We start from the raw sequence: 17,906 nt of genomic DNA on the forward strand, positions 1-17,906 counted from the left end.
CACCCCTCCCCATGCATATACAGTGTTTTTCTCTTACTTCCTATCTAACTACATTAATTAAAAGATCTTAAGGGGTGTTGAAAGTGAATCTAGCAGCTTCCAGTAGTATTGATGAAATACAGGAAACAGAAAACACAAGACGAGATTTTATGATAATAATTTTCTATATTTTATTGATATATTTTACATTTTTGGTATTTTCAGGAGACGTAGTCTGCACCTGGGAAGAAAAAGCTGGGGGTGGGCGAGGAGGGCCGTGGAGCCGGGAAGTGGGAGATGGGGGTGGGCTGTGTTCGGGGCTGGGGGCAGAGGTGTCGGGAGGAGGAGCTAGGTGGGAGGAGGGATGGGAATGGTGGGCTTCATAGGAAGGAAAGCTGGGGGCTGAGGGGTGTAGGAAGGGTTCCGGGAGATGGACCCTGTGGGAGTGAAGGGAAGGTGACTGGAGGATGCGTGGGCAGATGGCCTCACCCCTGACAGCGGACACCCGGGGCTCGCCTGGGTGGTTTTGTCCAACCACCACCCCGCCCCCCACGCCCGCCCGCCCCGCCCCGCCCCGCCCCGCCCCAAAGCTGCAGCATTCATGTGTTACGAGTGGAAACCACAAACGAGAGGAAATCACAATAATATCCAAAGACAGGAGTAAAAACATTAAGGCAGAAATGTGCATAAAATACAAGAAATTCCAAACTCAGATAGCAAATTGAAGGACGCTGCAGAGGTGATGGAATAACGGAAAGCCTTGCAAAGCTCTAGGAGGCACCTTAGCCAATAGGTTTGTCGTGGGGGGCGGGCAAGATTGAGTTTGAGCCAATCCAGGTGGGCTCTTTCGGATAAAGACTGGAGGCCGCTGCTCACTCTGATCCTGCGCGGGCAGTCCCCGGATTGTACGTGGCCCGGGGCTCTGCCGGGAAGGTTCCCGCCCCCCACCCCAACCCTTCATGCTATCTGCTCTTTTGCACGGCCTGTGCCGCTTGTCACCCCTTTGCGTCCTGGCACTGAGGCACTCTTGCGCTCTTAAACTCCTCTATCCAGCACCCTTGCAATCCTGTGTCCGCGCGCCCCTGTATCCCGCACCCTTGCACGGCTGCAGCCCCTGAGCCCCGCCGCCCTGCTGCGCGCTACTCTCTGTGTCCGGGAAGCCCCGTCGCGCAGGATTCCCGCGCCAGGCCGGCCTGGAGGGGCTCTGCAGTCACTCTCCAGTGCGCCATCCCAGCCCGTCGCTTTCGGGTCACGCCCAAGGACCCTCTTCGCGCGCGCCGCATCTGCGGGGAACCGGCAGGAGATGGAGACGCTGGCAACGCGACTGGCGGTGTCAAGTGACTCGTGGGGTTTTTCCGAGCGCCCTTGGCTTTTCTTTCGTTGTTTTGGCGGGGGGGGGGGGTCCAGAATTTTGGAAGGGGCGGAGCTTTTACCACACCTTTAGGAGGGGAAGAGTTGGTTGGGGGAGGGGAGCGGAGTGGGGATGATGAGTTCGAGTTTGGAACTCTTCAGTCACCCGCCTGGACAGGGAAATAAGCTCACCGCCGGAACTACCTTAGAGACTTTCTCAAGTCCGGACGCGAGACCCTACGCTCATCTTCCTTTGGTGGTGTCTGCAGTCTTAGATTCTGTGTCCAGCATCCTTCCGAGAGTCCTATGCTGGGACACCAAATAAGTCCTCATACCTAGGCACAAACTCTCCTTTCTAGAGAAGTAATAACCTCCTGTAATTTTTTCCAACGTGGAATGGGCTCGAAAAATGATTTTCCAGGAGGGCTGGGAGTACAGTATCCAGTGGCTGTATTGGGTGGTGGCTTGAGTTAGCTATTTTAAACTCCTTTTCCAGGTACCCACCCCTGCATGGGTTTTATCAAAGGGCATATGCTACTACCTGCCTGTCCCCCTGCTTCTCATTCCACTTCCCTTCCCCATCTAGGGTAAGTTCCATGAATTCTTACTTATTAGTTATACAGGTATTGTTTTTTGTGTAATTGTTTCACAATATGTGATTCTGATATGCACAGATTCACCTGGTCTTTCTTAAGGCCTCCCTTTAGATTTTCTTAGAAAGCTCTAATTCTTTTCCATGACTGCACAACTCCTGGCTGCCCAGCATACACTCTATTGAACTCAACCTTACCCCTGTAGATTGATAATCACTTTATTTCCATGGCTTTGTTTCTCCACAACCAGGTATTGGTTTTGCCTTTAGATTTAAGCAGTTTTATTGCTTTCTGCAACGACCTCAGATTCTAGAAAGGGGCTGGGTGCTTTTGCTCTTGGAAAAATGCCAGATAAACTTGCTCTTAGCTTCCCTTACAACCCTGCATGTGTGCATTGGGACATTATGGAACCTGGTCACATTCCCCTTCTGCGTAAGCCCTGGCTCTGCACACAGCTGCTGATTCCACCCATAATTGGGAGCTTGTCTCCCAGCCATACCCCCTGCTGCCTTTTGCTCTTGGCTTTGTCTCACTTTTAAAATACAGCCAATTAAAAAAATTATTACTGTTGTTATTCGGATATGGTGAGGCCAACAGATCAGGACATGACTGCCATTGAAAAGATAGCTGTTATCTCACAGTTCCCAAGAGGAGGGGCAAATACACCTCACAGGGCCACCCTGAGAAGCACCAGGGTCTGCGAGGAAGCAGAGGGAGCGAGGGAAAACTTGAGCCAGACTTTTGTTGTGGTTTCTACAGGAAAGATGAGATAACGTAGGGCAAGCAGACTCAGAATTGGCTGGTTTGAGTAATTTCAACTGGCTCTGGGGTATAGAGCTGGTCCCTAGTTTTGTGGTACCTCCCCTGGGGTGATGAGAGCAGGTGGACAGTAGCCTCTCCAAGAATATGAGAGGAGATGGTTAGGGTGTGGGCTCTGGATTGGTAAGCTTGCATATGATAGGTGTGGCACTCCTTAGTGAATTGTTTCTGATCTCTAGGAAACATTCCCTTCAGTGCCCTCTCATTCATTCCCTTCAGAGCCCTGGGAAAGAAACTCCTATTTGCTTGGGTTGGGATGACGGAATAACTTATGAGTTGTATATAGTGACAAAAGCTCCTAGAAATATTATTAATATTATTGCTTTAAGCTTAGAAATAACATTGGGATATTTGGATTTTTTAGGACCTTGAATTATTTAAAAGTTTTGGCTAAAGTATCTAAAAAAAATAGCACTATGTTTGCAATTAAAACATTAAAGAGTCATTGGTTTTGACATGATCTTGGAGTTGAAAAAGTTAAAACATTGTCCAAAGTTTGTATTTAATACTGGAGTATTAAAGGAAACTTAACATTTGCTATTTGTAAGTTTAATCATTAACTTTACAAAAGTTATTCCCTTCTCCTGGAGGGTAGAGGCTGCAGCTAGCATATTCTCCAAGAGCATCCTGGCAGTGATATGGGTGCTGGTCCTGGCTCCTGGGTGTGGACAGTGGTCTCTGCTCACCTGGGTTATCTCCTGGAGTTGTGAGGTCATCTCCAAGCCCATCGACTCCCATCCCGGCAGGTAGCTTTGTAGTTCTTCCAGTGTTCTCTTACTCATCTCCTCTCTTTCTTCCCTCGGCCTCCTGGCTAATATGTGGCTCTGTGTGGTTAGGGCTTGCTCAGAATTCACTGCCTTTCTCTGGCTGGTGCTAGTCCCAGCCCTGAACAGGAAGTTTGATCATTCGGTACTCAGGCCCTTTCCCTGATCATGGCGACAATCTCAGTGACCAGCGTGACACCCACTCTATGCGTTGGTTGAGCATTTGGAAGAGAGGGGTTCTGTTTACAAAAGGAGTCTGACTCCAGTTCCAATGTGGGGTGGGATTAATTCTCCATACCACCAAGCAAGTCTGCAACACCAGCTGGGTGTCTTACAATTCAACTCAATTCTGACACCATCTACCTGGGGATAACATTAGAACCCACAGGTTAAGGGCTCAGTCCTACAAGACTGCCCCCCCACCACACACACTTCAGATGCCAATGTCAAGTCCAGTTGTCATCTGTGCTTCTGTCCCACCGGATCAGAGTTTCCTAGGACTCCCTCCTTGGCTTGGATTAATTTGCTACAGCAGCTCACAGAATGCAGAGAAGCACTTCACTTCCTAGGTTACTGGTTTATTATTAAAGGATGTAACTCAGAAATAGCCAGGTGGAAGAGATGCACAGAACAAAGCCTGGGGAAAGGTCTACAGCTTCCATGCCCTTTCTGGTTGTGCCACTCTCCCCAAATCTCTACCAACCCAGACGCTCCCTGGAACTAGTCCTTTTGGGTGTTTTGGAGCCTCCATTACATAGGCATAATTGATTAAATCATTGGATGTTGGCAATTGATTCAGCCTCCAGCCCCTCTTCACTCCCTGGAGGTCAGGGGGTGGTACTGAAAGTTCTAACCCCCTCATGATATGATTGGTTCCCCTGGCAACCAGCCCCCATCCTTAAGGGGTTTCCAAAAGTCACCTCATTAACAGAACAAATGATACCTTTATTGCTTTTATCATAGGAAATTCCAGTGGTTTCAGGAGCTGTGTACCAAGAAAAGGAGGAAGATCAAATACATATTTCTTATTATAGATTACAATAGCACAATTTGCTAGGCTCAGATTGCTTTTAGTAGAAGCTGAAGGCTGCCAATAGGAGACAACTGACTGGGGGACCCCGTCAGAAGGAAGAGTTTGGAGAAAAGAGGTGGCGTATATCCTGAAGACATTCAGCCATTAGGGCTCTGCTGGACAAGAGCTAAACTATTATTTTATCTTGCTTGACTGTTTTCCTTTGTTTCTGCATTTTCTCATTTCTCTGAATAAATTTGTTCTTTGGAACCCCGGGGGAGGCCTAGGAGGCTAAAGCTTTTTTTATAAACAAGAGGCAGAGCACACAGGGGTCAAGTGGTGTCTTTCCCTGGGAAGGCCCCCCACAGAATTCTGCTGGGTTTCCTGAATAGAGTTTGGACACCAGAGGGGGAGCTCTCGTGTGTTGCAATGACATAGAGCCCAGTAGGAAGAAGAAAGAATGCTGCTCTGTTCTGGCAAGGACTCAGCTGATGAAGACATGGACTCTTTGTTTAGTGTAACCCTCCCAACTTTCTTTTCCTCTCTGTAAAAGTGTCCTCCTTCCCTTGCCATGTGGGGATTTGCATGTGGCTCACCAAGGTTGCAGACCCCAAGTTGCAATTCTCTGCTGATCCCGAATAAACTCATCTTTGCTGAAGAAATACTGACAGTCTGTTTGTTTCAGGTTAACAGACTTCAACACTTTTCATGTTTTTGCTGGACTCAATTCAACCCTTAACAAATGGTTACTTCCACTCGCCTGCCTCCACCCCCATAAGTGAGTTTAAAGAAACATTTCCTTTAAGTTTGGCTTATTTGGGTCCCACACATTTTGACATGTAGTAATTTCAATATAAATGATTTCTAGGTATTTCTAATACTTCTCATTTGTTACCATGTTTATATCTTGGGATCAAAAAAAGTATAATTTAAGGTAAAAATGATCATAAATGACAAAGATGGACATTACATTCTGATACAGTGAACACTAGATCAAGTCAACATAATTATTTTAGGCATAAATGCAATTCATATCACTTCAAAATACCAGCTTTGCAATTCATGTGGAACATTGTTAAAGATTTTGAACACCTATCACACACAGACACTGAGAAATCAAATACAAACTAAGCAGTGATTTTAAAGAGCTTAATAATACAGTTAATAACCTTGAGATTTTGGGACTATAACCAGCAAGCAGAGGATTCACTTTCCTTTTGAGCAAACAGGGAACATTTACAAAAATAATGCATCCATTCAGTCATAGAGGAGAGCTCATTAAATTCCAAACCATCATGTTCTATATCTGTAGTGTAGTAAAGTACAAATTATTAACCAAATTGTAGTTACAAATTCTGTATATTTGGAAACTAAATAATACATAGCTAGATAATATTTGGCTTAAAAAAGAGATCAAATGGTGAATTAAAAATATTTAGATCCTAATAGAAAGAAATACTACCTAAAAGAATATATGTAATAGAGTTTAGCTGTACTTAAGAGTGAATACAGGGACTTCCCTGGTGGCACAGTGGTTAAGAATCCGCCTGCCAATTCAGGGGACATATGTTCAATCCCTGGTCCGGGAAGATACCACATGCCATGGAGCAACTAAGCCTATGTGCCACAACTACGGAGCCTAGAGCCTATGCTCGGCAACAAGAGAAGCCACTGCAATGAGAAGCCCGTGCATCGCTGCGAAGAGTAGCCCCTGCTCAACGCAGCTAGATAAAGCCTATGAGCAGCAACAAAGATCCAACGCAGCCAATAAATAAGTTAATTAATTAAAAAAAAGAGTGAATACAGCTTTACATGTGTCAGGAATAAATACAGGTTTAGAAATGAATTTTTGGACTTCCTAGGTGGCGCAGTGGTAAAGAATCCACCTGCCAATGCAGGGGACGTGGGTTTGAGCCCTGCCCTGGGAAGATTCCACATGCCGTGGAGCAACTAAGCCCGTGCACCACAACTATTGAGTCTGTGCTCTAAAGCCCATGAGCCACAACTACTGAGCCCATGTGCCGCAACTATTGAAGCCCACACACCTAGGGCCCATTCTCCACAAGAGAAGCCACTACAATGAGGAGCCTGCGCACCACAATGAAGAGTAGCCCCCACTCGCTGCAACTAGAGAAAGCCCATGTGCAGCAACGAAGACCCAACGCAGCCAATAAATATATAAAATTAATAAATAAATTTTTAAAAAAAGAAATGAATTTTCAAGTGTATTATTATGAAAACCTAGAAAATTCTGGAAAATTATTCTCAGAGATAATACCATAACTGAAATTTATATTTGAGACTCACCTTTTTTCTTTCTTTCTTTTAATCTGTTGTAAACCAAGATATGCCATCTTGATTTTTTTTCCCTCTTGAATTCTAAAATGAGACAATTTTTTTGAAGCAGAAAAATACAAATGAAAATATGAAAGAATCCTTATTTAAGGCAGTCTGGTAATTTTGTCGAAGTACCACCCTGATGTACGTGGCTTTCAGCCTCTTATGTCAGACATGGGATGGGTGGAACCAGCCTGAACACCAGTCTCAGCTTTAACATTCTGTGGCTCTTTTTTCTTTTTCTTTTTTTTTTTATTAGAACATGGAAAATTTGGAGAAATATCATTCCAAATCTAACACCAATTCTGATGTTTGTTTTTTTTCTCACAAGCAATTAACTCAATTCTGTCACTACCTAACTGGAGATAGCATCAAGTCCCACAGGTTAAGAGCTCAGTTCTACAAGTCTGTCTCCACTTCAGACTCCGATAGCAATTTCAGGTTGTCACCTGTGCTTCTGACTGAACTGCTATAGGTCAGAGGTTTCCTTGACTTCGTCCTGGCTTTGATTATTCTGCTAGAATACTTCACAGAACTCTGAGAAACATTTTACTTATTATACCACCAGTTTATCATTAAAGGATATAACTTGAGAACAGCCAGGTAGAAGAGATGCACAGGGCAGGTATGGGGGAAGGGCACAGAGCTTCCATGCCCTCTCTGAGCATGCCACTCTCTCCAAATCTCTAGGTGTTCATTGACCTGGAAGCTCTCCAAACCCCACCCTTCCGGGTTTTTATGGAGGGTGGGACTAAAATTTCCAACCCTCTCTTACTAGATTGGTTCCCTTGGCAACCTGCTCCCATCCTCAAGGACTTTCCAAAAGATACCTCATTAACACAGACCCTGGTGTCACTGACAGAGGTTCATTTTGAATATTGAGTCACCTTTATGAATCTCATCACTTTGGAGATTCCAAGGGTTTCAGGAGCTCTGTGCTAGGAATAGAGAGGAAAACCAAATATATAATTCTTACTATACATCGCAATATCACAACCACAATGACTTCAAATTTGCCTCCTAGTAAGTTGTATTTCTTAGTCCTATTTCTGTCTTTTATGAGAAATAAAATTACTTTCTATTCCTCTTCCACATGCCAGACATGAAATTTCCACGGAAGCTGATCTTCTAAATCTCAGCACCCTCAGATCTTCAATCATTTCTCCTGCAAATGTAGTTGAACATCTCTTTATCATCCCCTTTTGTTTGGGTTGTGAGAACAGAACTGAAAATAGGGTAACTCAAAATGCAATAAAACACACATCAAATCACTAGGTTGATGTAGGATTGCTACTTCCTGTAATGAAAACTTTAGAAGAAAAAAAACTTTTCTCTCTTTTCACCTTGTTTTCATTGGCTGCGGGCCTCATAAATTACACTGACCAAAAAAACCCACCAGATCAACAAGAGAAAAATAGTTTATTAATGCGTGTGGTGCACATCACACAGGAGAAATCTCAGTGATGAGGAACTTGGGCTTGGTTAGAACTTGGGCTTATGTATCACCTTAACAAACACATCTGTAGAGAATTGACAAGAGAAAGGAAAAAGGTTTTAGGCTTCCAAGGGTGTCAAGCTACGGGAAGGTAAATATTTGGGGGGAAGCCAATGGAAAAGTGTCGTTAGTGCAGGTCCATCTTGGCCCTGACTTTCCATCATCTTCACAGCCACAAGACTTCCCCAGAGAGGGCACTTATGGTGGTTTTCATTTTTAGAAGTTTCTTATAGTCAGATAAGGAAACTCTGGGCAGGCATCTTTATGCAACTGTTCATCCTCATTTGCCTCAGGTCAAAATAGTCTTTATGCCAAAGTGACACATTCTGCTACCCTTAGAATCCTTTATTTCTCTTCTAATGGTCTATGTTTTTGTTGGCTTAAAAAAAAAAACTTTGTCACATACTCATAGAAAATATTCAGATTTTCTTCACTGTTGCTAATTTAATCTCAAAATTTTATACTAATCTATTTAAAATACAATATTGAGAAATATCAAATATGGTTCAGAATCAGCAAAACTGGGAGTTCTGCCCTTTCATGGTGAGGCATTCTCTTATCTAGTTCGTTGATGTCAGTGTGATGGAAATTCAAGACCATCAAGATGCCCAGAGCCTGGCAAGTGTCCTACTCTATTGGGGGTGTTTATGAAATGTTATTCTGAGCAATAATCCAGACCATCACCCACTCTGATTCTGCCTCTGACCTGAAAGTGGGAGTCTTCAATTCTCTGGATGGTTCAAGAGGCAGATGAGGGAGAGAATGTACATCTCTTCTTTGCCCTCTCCCCTCCCATCCCTTGTATTCAAATGGCATCTGGCTAAATCTCTCATCTGGAGGGTACAAAGGAAGCAGGAGGGAAAAAATGCCAGTTTGAGTCTGTCTTGGAAAATGAGAATTCTGCACAGTACAATTTGGATTCTGCTGGTCTTAATGAAGGATAATGTGATACTGTGATCAGACCCTTCGATCTATAGACATTCATGTTATTATAGTATCACAGGTGATACTTGGGCTTGTGACTGGCATCTGAAATTGGGGGGCAGTTTTGTAGCACTGAGCCCTTAATCTGTGGGGTTTGATACTCTCTCCAGGTAGACAGTGTCAAAATTAAGTTAAATTGTAAACACAGAGAATTGCCTGGTGTGAGGAAAAATCCACACATTGGAATTGGGAGCAGATCATAGATGGGTTTTAACAATGTTTGCCATTCCTCATTTCCAAAAATCTTTTATGCACACATTTTCAAGTTGATGGCTACTACAATCTGCTGAGTCATTCCCCTATTATTGGACTTCAAGTTTCCCACCCCCAAAATAGTGATACAACAAATATTTCTCCAAACCAAACCAAATGACAAAAGGATTTATTCCATTTGGGGTTATTTTATAGAACATATTTTGAGAAAAGAAAGTCCAAAGGTTATGAAAAATCTGAAATCCTTAATACATATTGCTACATTGTCTCCCAGAAGCACTATCTGCAAAATCAGGGTTTTTTTGTTTTTGGTTGAAACCCAGCAGGAGGGCCCTCCCAGGTACAAAAGCCCCTCTGTGTCTCCCATTTTTTGTTTGCAGAAAAAGGCTTTAGTGTCCTAGGCCTTCCCTGAGTTCCGAAGAGCAAACTCAGGCTGTAATTAGGGAAATGATGGACTGCAGAAACAAAGGAAAAGCATTAAGCAAGATAGCTTGAAAAATAGTTCAGCTATAAAACAGAGTCCTGGTTCCTCCTTGAGGGACACGATAATAACCTGATGCCTATCTTTGAGTTTTTCTGCAGAAACTAAGATCCCTACCCAGGAGGAGGATGGTGACTACATGCTGACCACAAGCAGGTAGACCCAAGACTGGTTGGAACCAGGTTGATAAGGATTCCTGAAACGTCACCTTGCTATTTCACCACCAGACAATCAGAAGAAAGTTTACCAGCTGCTTACCTCAAATGCTGTCTTTAAAAACCTTTCCCTAAAAGTCACTGGGGAGTTTGGGCTTTTTGAGCATGAGCTGCCCATTCTCCTTGCATGGGGCCCTGCAAATAAACAATGTACTTTCCTTCACCACAACTCAGTGTCAGCAGATTGACTGGCTTTGCTCTGAGGCCATGAGTGGACCCAAGTTTGGTTCAGTAACAGGGTCTGTCAACTTAATTGTGGAAAAAAAAAGTCTCATTTTATGTTTTTATTTCTCAGTAATTTGTTAGAGTGTATATCTTTTTCTCCTATTTGTGTTTTTTCTGTGAACTGGCAAATTGTATGCAGCAGTGGGTATTTTTTCATTGTACTTTTCTGTTCCAAATTTTATGAACTTTTCGTATGTTTGCAGCTGACATTTTCCTAGTTTGGCTATTACACTTTAATGATTGTGCCTGATTATTTTTCACACTCACTGGATTATCATGGACTTTGCTTATTGATTTTTTTTTTGTTTCCCTCCCACCTTTCTCTCCACTATGTTCCTAGTTTACCCAACAAATCAGCTAGGCTCGGCTTGAAGTGCTTTTCTCCTTCTGACCATCAATCCATAGAACTAACCTCAGTTTGCCAGTCACACTTCCCAACTGCCCATTTAGTGTATTTTCAAGTCTATGCCAATGTAAACAACGAGAATAGAGAGTGTCACTCATCATTCTCTTATAGAAAGAGGTAAGTTAAAACCCACTGCAGTTGCCCACCGACAGTGTACCCTGAAGGGAATTCAAGGTGGGAAGAACTGGTGAAACATTCTGCAGGCCCCCAGAGTTAAAATCCACATTTAAGGAATAATTTCAATGACCCCATATTCTTGCATCTTCCCATTGATAGAAAAGCACTAAAATCTGTAACTAGAGATAGCTGTTCCTTGTGATTATCAAAATGTATGCTTGACTACAAGTATTTCCCAGCCAAAACGACTCTTACATATACTAGCTCCTCCCCTATCTCCTTGGAGCAGTCCCTTCAGAGATAAGCAGAGGCTGTGTGGATGAAGGCAACAGGCTTGCCTTATCAGTAAACAAAGGATGTTGTAGCACTGCAGCTGCCCCAACTGTGCACCCTGAAGGGATTCAGGAAGGTGAAAAGCAAGATACTGGTCCTAGATAGTTAAGGTCCCTATCAAAGGAATGATTCCAATAAGCCCAGACTATTGCATCTTCCCATACAATTAAAAAAAAAAAACAAAAAAGACTAAATTCATTAACTTAGGATGTTTGGTTTCCTTTAATTAACAGTAATCCTTTGATGTTCTAACCACCTGGTTTTTGTTGCAAAAACTCCTATATACTTGGCTCCTAAGAGGCTCTTTCTGATTAAGTCCTCAGCAAGTCTGCCAAATAAAACTCGCAACCTTTAGATTGTGCATTTTCCTCAATCAATAGCTATTTCGTGGCTATAAGGCCTCAGTAAGGTCCCTGAATAAAACTTAACTTTTACATTATGCGTTTCTCTAAATCAACGACAGGTTAAAAGAAAAACAAACAAAAACCAAAACCTAGGAGGATTTTGCACTTAAACGGAATAAGATTCCATTTTAAAAAATTAAAAGTTACATTTTTTTTTTTAAACCACGTTTCCTTGGTTGTATCAGCGACTCCCCCAACCCCTTCTACGCCTCACCCCGCCCCCGCGACTGCTCCTCTCCTAAACCTTTTTTGTTTGTCTTTTCTAAAAAACTAACAACTTTCCTGGTATGGGCCTGGAGACGGGTAGCCTGGGTCTAATTATACGTCTTCACTTTGAATCCATGAGTTTCCTCGCCGCTGGCTTCCCCGCGCCTGTGGTTCAGGGGAAGAGTCGCCCTAAGGCCTGGGCTCCACGCAGAACGTTGGCTGCCCACGCGGGGTGGCCCTCACAGGACGTGTTCCCCTTAGAGTCCACGCAGGACCTGCGCACGCAGGGGAAGCCCACGCGGTTCGGTGCGTGCAAGAACAATTTCACGCGGGGAGGTGAAGTCCCACGAGAGAGGTCCCACGCAGGCCGTTTTCCAGCCCAGTCCCCACGCCGCGTGGGCGTTGGGCCGGGAGGAGGTGCTTGCAGCTCAGGTCCTAGCAGCTTATAAAATAAAAAGATATTTAAAATGGACTTTTCAAAGAAAACTGTTTTCCTTTCGCACACGAGTCATTTGTGGGAGAAATGACAATCCCTGTAAGATTTCAGCGTGCGAGGACGTGGGTCCGCCCGCGGGCAGGAGAGTGAAGCGCACCACCGCTGATTAGGCGGGGGCGGGGGTGGAGGTGGAATGTACACCGCTGCCAGGACCCAGGCGGAGTCGAGCAGCCTCTGCCAGGACCCAAGAGGGTGAAGTACACCGCTTCCAGGACCCTGCGTGGTGGAGCACACCCCTGCCAGGACCCTGCGCCGGGCGCCTCGCCATCCCAGTCGCCATTCTTGTCCTTAGTCCCTGCTCTCCATCCCCATCCGCGCATTCCCTTCCTCGGCTCTCCGGCCGCGCTTTTCGTGCGTCCCGGTCCCCGGCTTTCCGCCGTGTCTCCGGCCTCGCCCACCCAGCCACCCGTGCGCCTCGGTCCGCGTCCCTGTCTGCGCCCTCCTCGAGGGCCCCGTCGCCGCCGCCCTGGCGCTTCCCGCGGGCCCCGCCGAGGCTGCCTGCGCCCTGTGCCAGCGCGCGCCCCGCGAGCCGGTGCGCGCGGACTGCGGCCATCGCTTCTGCCGGGCGTGCGTGGTGCGATTCTGGGCGGAGGAGGACGGGCCCTTCCCGTGTCCCGAGTGCGCCGACGACTGCTGGCAGCGCGCGGTGGAGCCCGGCCGCCCGCCTCTCAGCCGCCGCCTGCTGGCGCTCGAGGAGGCGGCCGCGGCGCCCGCGCGCGACGGCCCGGCCTCTGAGGCCGCGCTGCAGCTGCTGTGCCGCGCCGACGGGGGCCCGCTTTGTGCCGCTTGCCGCATGGCCGCGGGGCCCGAGCCGCCCGAGTGGGAGCCCCGCTGGAGGAAGGCGCTGCGCGGCAAGGTGCGCGCGGGCGGCGTCCCATGCGCTGCTCTTCCCCGGAGGGTGCCCTGTCCCCCTTCCCATCCCCAGAGGTTGCTCTCTCCCCACTCCACTACCACCGGAAGGTGTCCTGTCCCCCTTTCCCCATCCCTGGATAGTGCCCTTCCTCTCCATCGCCCCCCTCTTCCCCCCAGGATGCCCTTGCCGGATTCCCAGTGTTGTGTGCTCTGCCCCACCCCCCCATAGGCAGAGTCGTGGGCCCCGCCTCCCAGACCTTGCCCCTTTGCGTTGTGCCCTGCCCCCTGGGATGACGTCACGCGATGGTAGCCCAGCCCCCACGGGCAGAGTTCCCCTCGTACTGGGCCGGGCCTGTGGCTCTGGGCCATTCTGTGGTCCTGTGCACCCCTCTCCATTGCGTCTTCTCGCCTGCTCTGGGCCCTCCCGAATCCCTTCATCCACTCTGTTCTGGAACTTTCTCCACTGTGCTTTCAGCCGTTACATGTGGCACTTGACTCTGGATCGGAACCCGCCATCAGAGCCTTGTCACAGCTAGGATCAGGGAATCCCAGGGACCCGGTGTGTGTGTGAGAGAGAGAGAGAGAGAGAGAGAGTCCTGGGGACCCGGGGTGTGTGTGTGTGTGTGTGTACAATATTTCTGAGAGAATAAAGACAGCCAGGCTCCTGGAGTGGAAACAGTCAGTGTGGTCCTTGCCCATCAGAAGCTAGAGGGTAACATGTTTGAGAGTACATGTGCCAGGGGTTGGGTCCTGGGGTCTGCTCGGTAAGCAGTGGACTGTAGCATCCAGGGGCTTCTGGGGGCTGGAGCATGTGGCCAGGGGACCGGAGTTGGTCTCTCCTCCTGGTGAAGGACCCCACCCACCAAGTCAGTGAATGGAGCTGGGCAGGCCCTGGTTGTGGCCATAATCACCCCAAAGGGGCCACCCTCCATCCCTGCGTTGGGGACAGTAACATGAGGAACCCCAATGAATGGTCTTGTGTACAGTTACCCTGTTGGGTTCTTAGCACAAATATTTCTGTCAGACTGGAGAGAGCATAGTGGGTCACTAAGACCCTCTCTAGTGCCTGCAGGGTTTTGAAGTGTCTAGTGGGCCAAGATCATGAGCTGAGGCCTCTGGACTGTCAGGGGATTCTAGTGGTGCAATGTCCCTCTAGACTGGGCTTAGGTGGGCCCCAGAACTTCAGAAGTGGCCACACACCCCATAACCAGCGTTTCTTTCCAGGAGAACAAGGGGTCTGTGGAGATCATGAGGAAAGATCTGAATGATGCTCGGGACCTGCATGGCCAGGCTGAGTCCGCCGCTGCTGTGTGGAAGGCAAGTGGGATGGGGTTGGAGTATACGTGAACAAGGAAACACGGATGCGTACCCTGACCCTGTTTGGCAGGGCCTTGGACCACAGCTGAGCGCTGTATAGTCAGATGGTCAGGGGACTCTCCTCCCTTGAGGTGGTCAGTGGTGGGGCGGGGGGTCTCAGGGCAGCCTGAGGACACGGGTATCCCTCCCTGCCGCCCACCTGTCATGTAGGGACATGTGATGGACCGGAGGAAGAAGGCCCTGACTGACTACAAGAAGCTTCGGGCCTTCTTTGCCGAGGAGGAGGGGCGCTTCCTGCAGGAAGCAGAAAAAGAAGAAGGGTCGCTGGACGACGAGGATGAGGACCCAGCGGAGAGGTTCAGGTCCCTGCTGCAGGCTGTGTCGGAGCTGGAGAGGAGGCATCGCAACCTGGGCCTCAGTATGCTGCTCCAGGTGGGCACCCTGTCCTGGTGGCCTGGGGAGGGCACAGGGGGCGCATATTCAAGAACTGGCAAAGTGGTAACTTACCAAGAGAGAGGCCTTAAGACCACTGCCTGGCTTCCATTTGGGGCTGAATTTCAGGAATGAGTAATCCAGGAGATTCTCTAGCTTCCACGTGGGAGGGGACATTTTGCAGAGAGGGGGGACTTGCGTCCCAATATTGAAGCACTGGGCCCCTGCCCTGTTCTTGGGCTCCACAGGTTGGAGCTGACCATGAGGTCAGGAGAGGTAGGGATCCTGGGAAGGGTGGCGGTTGCCATGCCCTCATCCTGAATGTCCTCCTTACACTCTGCTCCCAGGCTTTGCCTAAACCTGAAGATTCTGGGCTCTTTGCAACCCTGAGTCTGATCCTGGAGCCAGCAGCCTCTGTCCTTCCCTCCTCTGAGCTGAGAGGTGTCATATCACCTCTGGCAATACTGGTTAATCAGCTCCCAGTGGGTGGGGATTGTGGGTGAGGAGATGTGTGGGTCTGGTGGGGCTGGGTTCCCCAGTCACCTGGCTTCCAGGATAGAAGCTCCCTCACTCCTTCCCTCTCTCCCCATGCAGTGATGTGCTGCTTGCCCAGGCACCAGGCAGAGGAAGCTCATTCCATCCCTGGCTTGAAGCAGCTCCTCCATCCGCTTCTTCTGGACCCCCTGTCATCCTTCAAGACACCCCCAATTCTGAATGTCTTCTCCTAGGTGTAGAAGTGGGCTGCGAACTCTAGGTGCCCTGCCTGCCTTGGGTTGCTGAAGACAGTTCCTCAGAAGAGTGTGTTCCCTTTTCCTCTGGGTGTTCATGTTTCCAGGCTGTAAACATTTCACTGTAGAGATCTGTATTGGGGGTAAGTTAAACCAAGTGTATCCTGACTCCATAAAGCTCTTCTCGCTGCCCCAAGTCTGGTCAGATTTGCTGGGGTCTCCAGGAGCCGTGGTCATCATCTCCAGGAGGCCAGGGTTGTCCAGACCTGACACCTGCCCCGTGCAAATGCAGCCCGTAACGGGGCTGCTCCACCAGACATGCACACCCAGGCCCACCGACCCCCATCCGTGCATCGTGCACAGCAGCAGTTAAGGTTAAATTTGGGGTGAGTGTCAAGGGAAAGGAATGTTCAGGGTGCTTGGATGGGGAGGGTGGGCAGGTCAGACTGTCACCTCTGCTGAGGTTCTCCAACAGTGTATGTTGCGTAAATGTACACCGACAGCTCGAGGTCTGTCCGCAGAAACATGAGAATCTTGAGGTCCTTATGGAGTCTGTGTTAGGGGCAGTGGAGCCCCTTGCTAGCCATGTCCTCCATGCTCTGTCCCCCCTCTGCCTCCTAGTTGGTCTACTCAGCCTGCTCTCGTTTCTCTTCTCCATCCTCCATCCCTCTGATGCCAGTGGTTTCCTGGGAAGCTGCCTTAGCATCACCCTCTATCTGCCCTGTCCACCTGCCCACCCCTCACTGACCCAAGAGTTTTTCCTGGGGCAAGAGGAGCAATGTCAGGCTCAGGCCGCCCCACGCTGCACCTTGGTGTTTCATTTCCCTGTACCTCTGGCTTCCCTTCATATTTCCTCCACTGGATAAATTTAGCAAAACCCCTGACTTAGTAGTAGTGTCATTACGTAGATTGCTCCAAGTGACAAAAACGCAGCACGAAGTGACAAGGTCAAGGAGTCCGAGAATTGACACAGACAGGCATTTAGGATGGTGGTTGCAGCTGTGAGTTGCCCCTGAAAGTGCAGCTTTATGATCAATGGCTCGTTTCTGGATGAAGCCTCTCAGACTTGGGAGTCACTGGCCTTTGGCACTGCTGGCCCCTTGTGTTTCTGTGAGCTCAGGGCGGCCTGCCTGGCTGGTAACCAGCACTCACAGAGCCTACTAAAGAGGGCCTACTGAAGAGCTTCCCCAGATCTCCCACTGGAGATCCAGCTGCCCGCTTTCCTCCTCTGCAGAGATCTGCTCGGAGGCCTGCCCATTCTTCTCTCAGTTGGCTGCTTGGAGACTGATGTGCTAGACAAGGCTGGGGTACAGCCCAGAAAGGTGGTACCCCCTGCGTGCCCAGTGCTGGGGAGAGATGGGAGGTCCTGATACTAGCATAGACTTGCTTGCTTTCTGATGGTGTGTGGATAGAATTCTCAGCCAGGGGCTATGTCTCCCTTTCTCTCACATACTGTCTACATAAGAATGACAAGCAGAGGGTAGGAAAAGCTGCCCGGTTGTGTATGGGAGAGTGATGGGTTCATCCTCTTGGCAAGCCATAGGACCTTGGCTCAGTAACCCTAATAGAAAATCCTGACTCCTCAGATCAGGAGTAGCACTAGGGGTGCCTCTGCCCCTCTCCCTGGCTCCAATTTGAGATGTAGCGGGGACATGGGAGAGAGTTGCCAGCCTGTGTGCAGCAGGCCAGGAATGTCTCCAGCATGGATGGCCTTTGAATCCAGTGAGACTTGGCTTCCTGCTTAGCAGCTCCTCTGAATGTCTAGTGGTGAAATTTCTGTGCTGGCCTGCTGGGCTGTGCAACCCACCCCTGCCATTTCCTCACTGAAGTCAGCTCCCACCCTCTGCTCCCTACTGACTGGTCACAGTAGCCTCTCTACTGTGGGCCCTTGTTCTCTGTGGAATAATGTTCCTATACCAGACGTCTCCATGGCTGGTCCCCTCATCCTCACATCTCTGCTGAAATACTTATAGAAACCTCGCACGATGGAGGATCTTTGCAAGCTCCTGCCCTCGAGGACATGGATAAGCAGGGTTCCAGTGAATGGGTAGCTTCTGCACAACCCAGGTTCACTTGGCTAGGTCAGGATCGTGTCAGTCTCTTCATGTCTGAGGTCCGTGCAGAGGGACGAGTCAAGGGAAACCTAG

General features: G+C 48.4%; 1 protein-coding gene across 1 annotated transcript; it reads left to right on the forward strand.

Moving 5' to 3' along the window:
• Positions 1-409: 409 nt before the first annotated feature.
• On the forward strand, positions 410-15,955 carry RNF187 (ring finger protein 187). The gene is made up of 6 exons (XM_057708441.1): positions 410-435; positions 1,033-1,294; positions 12,723-13,286; positions 14,507-14,599; positions 14,810-15,031; positions 15,626-15,955. Exons 1-6 carry the CDS (start codon positions 410-412, stop codon positions 15,626-15,628), a joined length of 1,170 nt encoding a protein of 389 aa, XP_057564424.1. The 3' UTR covers positions 15,629-15,955.
• The last annotated feature ends 1,951 nt before the right edge of the window (positions 15,956-17,906 follow it).

This window comes from Hippopotamus amphibius, chromosome 15 (assembly GCF_030028045.1).
Source record: "Hippopotamus amphibius kiboko isolate mHipAmp2 chromosome 15, mHipAmp2.hap2, whole genome shotgun sequence".
NCBI classification, from domain to species: Eukaryota; Metazoa; Chordata; class Mammalia; order Artiodactyla; family Hippopotamidae; genus Hippopotamus; species Hippopotamus amphibius.